Source organism: Pogona vitticeps, chromosome 4, assembly GCF_051106095.1.
Source record: "Pogona vitticeps strain Pit_001003342236 chromosome 4, PviZW2.1, whole genome shotgun sequence".
NCBI lineage: Eukaryota > Metazoa > Chordata > Lepidosauria > Squamata > Agamidae > Pogona > Pogona vitticeps.
Genome location: NC_135786.1, coordinates 172,285,749 through 172,298,006, shown reverse-complemented (window position 1 = coordinate 172,298,006; position 12,258 = coordinate 172,285,749). Strand labels below are relative to the sequence as shown.

Sequence of the window (12,258 nt, the reverse complement as noted above, 5' to 3'; positions counted from 1 at the left end):
TTGTGGTCAGCTTTCGTCTCATTTAAATTCAATTTTTAAAAGCTTTAAAAATAGATAAGAATTTAAGGGCTGTGTCATTAAAATATGTGAGACATTAGTACCTGGACAAACTACACAACAAGAAGGACTATAGTGTGAAGTTCTCAACTAATTAAAATTCAAATGTGATTGTTCTAACACATGTTGAAATATTTTGTAAATTTGCTACCTGCTGCACTGAGATTATAGGCCAGTTCTTGCTCCACGGCAGGGTCATATTCCTTTTCATAGGCAAAAATGCTGTTGTTCCGCGTAGTTATTTAATTAATGGAGATCTGGTGAGTCAACTTCTCTGTACGTTCTATTGATTCAAATGGGCCTACTCTAACTATGTCTTATTAAGCCTACTTTAGTGCAATATATTATACAAAACAGGATTTTGACCCTTGTGAATTAAGATTCCTAGTCCCAAATAAAAACCAATGGAGAACAGAAGTATGTATGTTGATTTTTCACCTGGAAGATGCTGGTTCATACTACTGTTCCGGTAGGAAGACCATTGGCAAACCACTGCTTCTTGTTTTAAACAGTTCACAGATTTACTATGAGGTATAAAAATAGTAGAAAAATAACATATAAAGGAAGGAAGGAGGAACAGTCACTGACTGAACTGCAGTTTTACTTATTTTTTTCATCCATTTGTTCATTTTTATTATTTGTATCCTGCCTTTCTCCCCAAGTGAACCCAAATCATTTTGATGAGTTCTGATTAATAGATAAAATATGTCCAACAATCAGATTTTCTTCAACACATTACTACTATGTGGTGAATTTAGAGATTTCTTTTTAGTATTCACTCTGTATTTGCCGTTTTTGTCATTTCCAAGACAGTCTTTCAACCTTACTTGAACATTTTTATTGTATGTGAATAATAGACTATGCATTGAGGTTCAATAGGTGCTGTGCTGTTAAATGTGCATCTTGCAAGGTTTAAAAATGAGGGATTTATTTTGTCATTCATAAAGTTGTAATGCAGTCTAGAGAAACTATTTGTTAAAAGATAGCATCTACTTAACCTGCTTATTTATTTCTTGTTGTAGAAGGTTAGATCCACAATAAATACACAAGGAAATAAGTAGATAGGAGAATTTATCTTAGAAATAAGATCCCTGTCACGCTTGTGAAATGTGAAATGCATGAAGACCTGTCAGAGAGATATACGGACATGATATTTTTTTTATGGTGCATTTGGAAGTATTTAGCCATATTTGTCATTTGCTAGTGTCACCAAGCAATATTCAAGTGATATAGTAATCTGAAAGTCTCTTTTCAGTGTAGTGTGTGTGTGTTTGGGCACACATATACACACATGCATAGCGTTCTTAAATTTTTTAAAATCTTCAAACCATTGTGGTCTTTTGGAAATGCCTTCACTGGGAAATTTAATGTAATCATAACATATAGAAACTATACTGAAAAAGAAGTCTTTAGTGAGATTTCATTATGCAAGCAATGTATATTATTTGTTAGTATTTATTAAGGAAATTGGAGGACAGTGTGTAACAGTTGTACGTATAATGCACAGATCAAAAATAGCTTCGGTTTCTGACTACATGAACATGAAGCAATGATATGACAGTCTCATATGCTTTATTAGCTTTAAGTCCACAAAATTATAATCAACTTTGTAGCAATTATGATGCCTTCATTTGGCTGATATCAAGCTTTTTAAAAGTCTTGATAGCCTGCATATGCTTTAGAGATATTAAAACCTGAATTCAGGTACCTGTTCATCCCTGGATCATATTTTCTTAAGTGACTCTTCAAGGAATGATTGTGATGTAATTGCTCTGGCTTCTTAAGTTTCACATGCGCCTGTGGCAGTCCGGGTTTTCATCAGAAGCGCACCCTGGAAACTGAAAAAGATAAAGGTAAAGGTTCCCCTTGACATTTTTAGTTCAGTCGTGTCCGACTCTAGGGGGCGGTGCTCATCCCGTTTTCAAGCCGTAGAGCCAGCGCTTGTCCGAAGACAGTTTCCGTTGTCACGTGGCCAGCGTGACTAGGGAACTCCGTTTTACCTTCCCACTGAGGTGGTACCTATTTATCTACTTGCATTTGCATGCTTTTGAACTGCTAGGTTGGTGAGGAGCTGGGACAAAGAGACGGGAGCTCACTCCGTCACGTGGGCTCGATCTTACGACTGCTGGTCTTCTGACCCTGCAGCACAGGCTTCTGCGGTTTAGCCCACAGCGCTACCACGTCCCTCCTGGAAACTGAAACCCACCCCATAAAACTAGAAAAGACTCAGCATGTACCTGTTCTCTTATTAGTTGTACTTATTATGGTTTTTATTTGGAACAAAATTAAAAGTGGAACCACAGCTAAGTAGCCATGCTCTGGGTTATGATATATAGATATCACAAGATCCGGCTCAGAGATGAGGGGGGCAGGCACTTGTTCGTAGGAGTTTTAATGTGCTGGTTATGGTCTGCTGAGGGTAACATGGTACTGGGGAAAGCGGAAAAATTGCTAACAAACTGTACCAAACATAGTTTTGATCTGGTTCTCTCTCAGCCTTCATGAGGTTACTATGTTGCCTTTCTAGACCCAGTGATCTAACTTAGCATTTTACACTCAATAATATGAGAGTCACATCACTCTGTAGCCTCATGAATAGTTTCTGGTGTTGGTGATAGCCATCTCCTGTTGTTTAATGTGAACATCTACAGTATTATCCAAAGATATTCTATACGAATAGAGAAGTTTCAGTTGCATATTTTTATTTGTTTGTTTTTGTTTTAATATATCAACGTTTTAGAATAACTTGAGTACCATAAATGTAATATTGGAATGTTAAACAGTAAAACCACTTGCACGTTAAAAATATATTTTGGTTAAAAGAAGCTTTCATATGTGAAATTTTGAGCAAACAATATCTTAAGAAGGTGAAAACAGATAAAATTATATCCCGAGAACTGTAAACAGAAAGAAGCTCAGTGCGGGGAAGCATTCTGAACAGTGCAAAATCAAGCTAAGGGGACTTAAGAGAGAAAAGAGAATTGCCACCTGTTGAGTCTGGGCACTGCCTTTGAGGGGAGCACCATTTGTGCAGAGTGTCCCTGCCTGGTTCAGGAGGGTCCTCCAGTTCTCTGAAAGAACCGTGGGCTTTTGGAAGAAGTGTTTAAATAGGCCCCTTCTGTGAGTTTTCTTCTCATCAGGGTTCTCAGAATTCAAGTCTTATTTCACGTTCTCTTTTGTTTACTCTCCCTTTTCTTCAAACAGAATTTGGCTTAGTTGCAGGTTGACTTATGTCAACCACATTGTGAAACAGAATCCATATAAGGCTTTGTTTGTTGGCGGGGACTGCTCTCAGGATGTAAACAGCAATATCTCGATTTCTCTGCTCATCAGCAAATGAAATTTATATCCATGTGAAATGGATATAAAGTCTGTTCTATTAGCTCTTCAGTTGGGAGTGAGAAGACTATCGCATATTTGTAGAGTCTGTATGAGGCTGCCCCTAAAGGCATATTCCAATGGTTTAACCAGTGCAAAAAAGGATCGGGGCACAAATAGTACATCACACTAGCCTTATATGAGCTGTATTGTCTTTTAACTTTGCACTGCAGGCAATTCAAGTTGCTTGTCTTAAATTATAAAATTAAGAATACCTCTGGATTAGTCTGCATTCAAGAGTAGTTCACATGCCATATGCCTGTCTCCCTGTTGATTCAGACTGGATGTGGAGATCCTCATCATGAAGTGAAAACCATATCAAAAAAGGAGCATACCTCCTTGGTTGTACCTGCAGTATGCTAGATCCAGCATCCCTGCTCAGGAGTATTCAGGAGCATTGACAATATTTAGAGGAAGAGCAATGCATTTGCTTTTGTAACATGGTGGATTTATTCAATGACCAGCAGCAAAACCCCATCAACATTCTTGTCCTTTAGTGAACTGGGATCATTTAGGCTGTTTAAGTTATTGGTTTTGCTTTGAGTATGGATTTATTTTAATTATTATTATGGAAACATTTTAAAAAAATAAACCACCTCAAATTCAGTCTTTGATGGTGCAGAAATGTTTTCAATAAATGATTAAATAGTTTGAAGGACTCTTTTGGACTTTTTGTGGCCTCTTTTAATGGCTGTTTTTAGTAGTTTTGAGTCTTTTTTTGTTTACTACAGTAACAGTGTTATTACAAGTAGTATTTCACCTCCGTACTGCAGTAGCAGCAGCATGGCACAGAGCGGTGTGATTGTCTGAGTAGTTTAGTATGGATAGCTTTTCATTTAGCCTTTGCTCTGACAGCCCATGCCCTGGATAAGTGGTGTAGGCCTATACAGGTGAAATCTATTCTCACATTTGCCTCAGGGGTGACTGGACTGTAACAGAATTTTTCAAATCCGTTGGGCCCAACCGCAAAGCAGAGAATAAATGGCTGAAGTGCCAGGTCTCGACAGAAAAATCAATGCCTGGTTATACAGACATGACAGACCAGGTCTGCAATTCTCTTCATGAAACTCTGTGCATTTACCACACTTCGGGTTAAAAACATGCTTCTTTTGTCAGTTTCAGGGTATGTGTATGTGTCTGTAAACTTAACACCTGACTTTCCTTTTTTCTGTTTTTTCTTCTTATACACAGGAAATTTACATGTCCCTTGTGTGACAGAAGTTTCACAGAGAAGTGGGCAATGAACAACCATATGAAACTTCACACAGGAGAAAAGCCATACAAGTGCACATGGCCTACATGCCATTATTCCTTCCTCACAGCATCAGCCATGAAAGACCACTATAGGACTCACACAGGTTTGATTCATATTTTTATTTGCTTGACAAGGTCAGGGGAAAATGTTTGAGGGAATGTGCTGTTGTATCAAATTCTGACCATGACAAATAAAAGGGCTGTTCAAAAAGGGCCTTTAACACTTGAGCATTTAGAGCACGGTTCAGATAGACAGGTGAACAATGGGTGTATAACAGGTCTTTCCTGTATGGTGATAGAATCAAATGCTGGCATTTCTCAAGATGCAAAAAAAAAATGAAAGAAAGGCAAAAGCCCTTCCTGCCTCTTCCTTATACCTGTAGCTCTTTATTATACAGAGGCTTCACAATATAAAAACGATAGCATTGACAACCAACGGCAAATTGTTAGCCATCGACAATTATTCCAAGAAGTGTTTTGTGTTGATTTTCAATACAGGCTCATGATAATGAACCAAACACATGAGATGTAGTAGATTTTGCTTCGTTAAAGTGTGTGTAGTGATGATGATGGAAATTAGATGATTTTTAAAAACTACTTCTAGATTTCTTTCTGCTCCTTGACTTCTTTCTGAAAATATCTTGGAAAACTGCTTTCAAGTTATTTTCTTAATGAAGGAAACTGTAGCATACTGTAATTTCTAACGCTAACATAATACAATAAATGGTAATATGGTTGGTTACGTAAACTTTTTCAGTTACTGAATCTCTTGTAAGTAATGTGTATTTCATGTGAAGGAACTAAAGCAGGTGCAGATACCTATTTGTGTATGGATTCTCACCATTTAACTGTGTGGATTCCAAGGGGTGTAGTGTTTTCTACTGATTTTTTCATTGGACAATCACCGGTAGGCATGGATGTGTATTGCATCAAATGGAGAAACTACTGTGTGAACAAATGCTCCTTTTTATATCTATAGCAATGGCAGACATTCCTAGAAAGTGTATCCACATACCACAGATTCACACAGTTTCTTCATATGGTGTCTTTTGTTTCATAGAGGGAAGGCAGGATAAACACAAATAAGCATACAGATCAACCAAGGGCAGTTTATGGGGAAGGGAAATAGCTAACAGCTTTCATGTGGACAAGTGTTTTCTGAAGTAGCATTTATTCTTGAATGAGAAACTGCTTCCAACATGGCCATGAAACTCATTGTTTTAAAGTGACATGGCTACAGATCAAATATACATTACTTCTCAGTTACTACAAGTTTTATGTAACAGATAGTGCAAGGTACTCTGCTGCAGGGAAGAAGCAGAGTGGTTGCAACTTAAATATATTAGAACAAAGATCCCTATAAAACAGTTGTGTGCTTTTAATAACCAACTGTTGGAATTAACAGCAAATGATATTTTCCATAAAAACTGAAGGATATTTAAGAATAATATTAAATGGTATTATAATTGGTGAGAACTTAGGAGGTGAAGAAAAACTGTAGTGCATATCTCAGATTATTTTTTGCTTTTTAGCAAAATAGTTTATTTAGCTATAGTTGTAAGAGACGAGAAAAATGATGTTTAGATCAAAATTCTCTGGGCATTTTGTAGAAAGATGAAACAGTGTTGTATTGAATTAAAAAAATCCTGAAAATATTTTTTTCCATGATTTTCTGAAAATGAAATGAGTTGTTGTTAGAAATTATAGGTTAGTTCTTCCCAGGCAGTTTGTAGGAAGCCTGGGCCTCCTTAGCTTCTTTGACAAGGGTGTTGACGATTTAAGGTCTCCAGCCTGCCCTGAGAGATCACTTATATCGAACAGCAGATGAAAAGCCAGTGCAGATGTAATTTATCGTCGGCGTTTCCTTCTAAAGAATAATTGTGGAGTCTTGGTTAGATCAATAATATGGATTTTTGTTGTTAGGTCTTGTAGTCTGCACCATAATGAGAGATAGGGGACAGTGGCTGTTTTCTAATAGAAAATAAAGGATTGGTTTCCGTGTCTTTCTACATTTGAATGCAAAATGGCACACTTGAAACTAATTCAAGTTGTTAAGAAAAGAACCATTTTCTATTACATTCCTGTTATCATATAAACATGGCATGTTAGATCAGCCCCCTGTACCCCTAAGTGATATATTGCCCCTTAGATCCTTCTCAAAGTTTAAAGGTTGTAACTTCTAGAGGAAGGATGAATGGGGAAACTGTTCAATGTGTCTCTAAAGAGCACTATGATGTGCACAGTTATGTGTCCTTTACACAACTGTGTGCAGGATTGCAGGTAACAATTGTTAAGCCCATCTGGATGCCTATACTCAAACCCCCAGTAAAATCCATGCAGAGGTAACTTAAAAGGCATGCAAGATGTGATAGACTGAGGAAGCATAATTATTTTCACTGTTCAGTGGTGCCTCACATTATGACATTAATTCATTCCAGCGAAATCCCTGTAGAACAAAAACGTCATAATGCGAAAATAAAAAGCCCATTGAAACGCATTGAAACCCCTTCAGTGCATTCCAATGGGCTGGAAACTCACTGTCCAGCGAATATCCTCCATGGGGCAGCCATTTTCTGTGCCTGTGCAGCGACGAATCCGTCCCAGAAAACAGCGGGGAGCAATTTTATTTACCCGGTGGACATTTTGAAACCGCCGATCAGCTGAAAATCATCATTTTGCGAAGAATCGGTTCCCGAAGCAAGGAACCGATCATCACAAAGCGAAAAAAACCCATTCAGACCATCATTTTGCGATCGCAATTGCGATCGCAAAAAGTTCATCGTAATGCAGTTTCATCGTAATGTGGGGCAATTGTAAAGCGAGGCACTACTGTATACCTAACATAACTCCCAGTGCCAAAGCCACCATTGCAATCACGTGGAAATAAATTGTAAAGAAAAGCAGCATCTGCTAAAACATTTCTGTATCTTAATATCTTAGACATTCTCATTTCTCTTGAAATAAGAAGGCACAGCATTGTAGTATATAAAGGAACCAGTGGTCACTGTTAGAAGTACAATCTTTTTAAAGATTCATAATTATGTAGTAATGTTCTTTCTCACAAACAGCTGACTGCAGCAGGGTTCTGTGTCCTTATGAGCATAACACCCATAGGTGTCCCAGAAAAATAAACTACTGCATGGCTGGGATGTTGGTAAGCCTTTAAGGCCGAGTCCCAAGTCTGTCTCCAGTTCTTTGATACCAAGTCCCAAATCTGAGTCCCTATTAAAAACAATCTTTTCCCCCATGAAAAAAGAGAGGGGTGGTTTCCAAATTGGGAGTCGAGTCCCAGTCATTAAAAACAAAACAAAACAAATCAAGTCTGAGTCACTGAGGCGACTTAAATGTGATTTAACAGTGAGTGCTGCGATTCACGTCCCCATCCCTGCAATGTGACCTGCAGCTGATGAACAGTTTCCTGATAGACACTGAACAGCATTTAAATGTCAAACATAAATCTTAGTTTGAGATATTGGATTAGTTCAAAAGATTTAAATTTCTAATTGATTAATTAATATTTAATTAATTATAATGAGACTTCTCTGTTATCAGTGCAATACTAATTAGTTGTGATACTTCAAGTTGGGCTTTTCCTGGAATGTTTCTAACTTTATGAGGAGGAAATGAACATTTTAATTACCATCATTCTCCTGCCAATGTTTTTCTATAACAGTACTGCATTTCACTTTAAACAAATGGGAAATAATAATCTCTGCACAACTGTGATTGGACAAATGTGTTTTCTGCTACTTAACATACCTCTGATTATTGTTAGGGCTGTGTATTGAACTTATATATGTGGAGAACATCTGCCTGGATGTGCACAAGAGTCTCCAGACCAAGCATTTGTATTGGAGAAGGGAAAAATTCCTAAAGACTTTACTTATATTATTATTATTATTTATTTACTGGCCAGATATGTAAACCATACCCGGAATTTAATATGGCTACCGGCCACACTTAAAAACACTACACACACACACACACACACACACACACACACCATAAACAGAAAATTCACAAGACAATTAGGAACAAATTCTACAAAAACCGATTGCCTCAACTCCCAGTTGCGTCAGATGGTTACAAATTCAGCAGTTTGATGGCACAGGGAAAAAAGCTATTTTTGTGCCTCGATGTTTTAGTATACAGCGTCTTGTATCGCCGACCAGAGGGGAGAAGATTAAACAAGTTGTGACCAGGATGCCGTGGATGTGCCACGATCTTTTCCGCTCTCTTTTTAACCCGTGCAATGTACAACTCTTCCAATGATGGCAAATCAGCTCTGATTATTTTTCCAGCAGTTCTGACAGTCCTCTGAAGCCTGTTCTTGTCCAGTTTGGTTGCCGAACCGAACCAAACAGTTATGGAAGAGCAGAGGACAGATTCAATAATGCCTCTGTAAAATTGGACAAGCAGCTCCCGAGGCAGATTGAATTTCCGAAGTTGTCGTAGGAAATACAGATGCTGGTGAGCTTTTTTAATGATGCCATCGATGTTAATTGACCATTTCAGGTCCCGAGAGAGTACAGTGCCCAGGAACCTGAACGACTCTACTACAGAGACCGTGCTGCCTAAGACGGAAAGTGGGAGTATACAAGGGGGGTGTTTTCGAAAGTCCACTACCATCTCCACCGTTTTCTGTGGGTTGAGCACTAAGCTATTACTGTTGCACCATGCAACAAGATGCTCAACTTCCCGTCTGTATGCCGACTCATCACCGTTCTTAATAAGTCCAATAAATATAAATCGCTTCTAGATTATTGGTGCTGCCAAATGTAGGAGCACCTCTTTTTCTAGTGTTGATTATTATGTGGTTTTTTGTGGCAGAAAAATGCTACTATTTCATAGTTGCCATTTGCACGAACAAATAATATATATGCATAGGTTAATGCTTAATTGCATGAACTGTTGGCAAAAGAAAAGAGAAAGAAGAATTATAGCACTTTACGAGCAGATTTATTTCAGTGTGAGCTTTCTGAGTCATAATCCACTTCTTCAGACACAGGGAGTACAAATACATGCCTCCTATATTTATTCCTTAGTGATGAGATTCATGTCCAGTTGAAGATGCAAATAATAGACAAAGTGACTGTGGTTTGTTACAACAGGAATGGGACTTTCAGACTGTTAATTAGCAGATCCTAGCCAGGATTATAAGCTAAATAGACTTTGTTGTCAGAGGAGTACAGAGAGTTGTTTATGGAACAGAGGTCAGATTCTGTTAAGGGAGAAAACAATTTTATATCCTTAAGATATTACAGATACTGTTGCAGAGTTTTTGGTTAAATTCCTCTAGTTGTGCAGAAGTGCAGGGATTCACAGAGCAGAACAGCTTCAAATTCCCCAGATTACTTCATCCCTTTTTTCATCAACTGGCACTTACAGTCTTAATAATTTACTCCAAGACATTAGGAGGAGAAAGAATAAAAAAAATCATTTTATTTGCTTACAGTGAACAAACCAAACAGCAAACTCACAAACATGGCTGCCTGCAGCAACAGACCTAGAACAGACTTCAAAGAGTAGGAATGCAGTGCTCTCTTTGAATGCACAGGCAGGAGGGAACAATTGGTTATTGCTCACTGGATTGACGGTTACCCCAGCTCAAAAAGGTCCTACTCAGCCACACTTTCTCCAGGCAGCATACAATGTTACAAAAACTCCATCAGAAGCCTGGGTTATTAATATAAGTAATGCAGTAAGAAGCCTTGATCTCTGTTTAGCACTGGAGATAGCACTGTAATCTTTTTGTGTAAACATTTTCCGCTTTCTCTCTCTTGAGTCTCAATTTGTAATTCCTTTTTTTCTGTAATAACCACTTTGAGATCCATAGCAGATTGTCATGGGATGCTGACATGTTCTGAAACTGGTTTCTCTGTGTTGCCATGCCTTTTCTCAGATTTTCCATATTTTTTCACTCCTTATTTTCAGAGATTGTCCTGTTTGTCTTATATGAAAAGTTCAGGGGCTCTGTTGGCAGAAAAGTGTGTACATCACATTAGAAAATGAACAGTGAATGAGCCGCTGATGATGTGGCCGATATTGCCAGGGCCCGTGTTGGTATTGCCAATGTAGATGTGAGGACACAAGTGACATCTAGGTTGTGAGAAGCCCTTGTTCCTGTCCATACTGTTAGGCTATAGCCATTCCCATTGCCATATTCTTATAATTCCACAAGCAGAATCTGTGTATACGTTAATGCTTGGCTTTTTAAAGAGGAAGTTATAAGGACCAAGGTTGTATAGTTTGCCTCTTTATGTTTTCTGTATAATTGCTCATTTATTTATTGTTAACGTTTATCCATTTTGACAATTTAGAAGTAAAGACCATCTATGACAGATGTGTCACTTTTTTCCAGTCAGTAATCCTGAAGAAGGTCTGTGATGTTGTTGCTGCCATCAAAGCATTCCAAGGTGCATTTAGATAATTTTTAGAGTGCAGCAAATTTCCTCTCCAATACCTTCCTATTTCTGCTCTACAGAGTTTACAGAGAAAAGAAGAGTCAAGGAGTAGAGCTCTTTTGGATTAGACTAATGTCAATGGGATGTTTTTGGACAGGAGGGCTGTTAGTCCACCCCCATTACTGTGGCTCCCAGTAGCTGGCAATTCAGAGACGTGCTGCTACTGAACCAAGAGTTGTGATGAAGCAGCATACAGTTGTTCCTTGATTGGTAGAGGCGTAAGTCTGATAGGTAATCCTTACCAGAGTAGAGCAATGTAACCGATCAGAACTTTTGTGAGTACTTAGGTAAATCTCATTTATTCAGTGGGTCTGGTCCACTTAGGACTACCAGTTTAAGGCCAATTTTATTTTCCTTGTCCCCTCCATGTGCCCATCAGCTAATGAAGAATAAAAAGTAAAGCAATTTCACAAAAGGTAGGCATTTGTATGGATAAAGAAGCTAGTCTTCTGTGTAGTAAAGACCAGTAGGAGCAGAGAAACTGACTTCTTAGCTCCTGTGGAATTCCATGTATTGTTAATGTGGTTTCTTCTGAGTTGATAACCTAAAAGGAATTTTTCCTTTTATCTGAAACATTTTCCTGTTTCCTTCACTTCTTTTTCATTGGCATTGGGGTAAGGGAGAAGCCAAATGACTCGTTTGTATGTTAAAGCAGCATTATAATTTCACTATATTTCACTATAATTTCTCTCCAAAGTTAGTATTATTATTCTGTAATACCCTTCTTCGTTGGTCTTCGGGGATGAATCTCCCTCATGTGCCTAGGCTTAACTGACTAAAATGCTATTGCAGAATGATATAGTACATTTATAAACAGCAAAAAGCAACACTTCCTGTGGAATAAGAATACTTTGGAAGTGTATGTTTATGCCTTTCTAAAAAGTAGCAAGTCTGCCATAGCTATCTTTTAATGGTTTCAGAGGCTTAGAATAAAGACATATCATTAAATAGGAACTGTACAAGTACTACTTCAGTTTCTGAAGTAATCCCCTGACTTGTTTTTCTTCATTATGAACATTTTTAGAAATATAAACAACATCAAACTGCCATTGGTACAGAATAACATAGGTTTTTATTGTTGCCTATTTTCTTTCTTGGAAAATAA

At 37.9% G+C, this 12,258-nt stretch overlaps 1 protein-coding gene across 1 annotated transcript in view; it reads left to right on the top strand.

The window, feature by feature from the left end:
• ZNF407 (zinc finger protein 407) overlaps positions 1-12,258 on the top strand; it is a 442,451-nt gene that overhangs the window by 238,563 nt on the left and 191,630 nt on the right. The window contains exon 5 of the mRNA XM_020801805.3: positions 4,627-4,793. Within this exon, the coding sequence (XP_020657464.3) occupies positions 4,627-4,793 (167 nt within the window). The remainder of the gene's footprint in view (positions 1-4,626; positions 4,794-12,258) is intronic.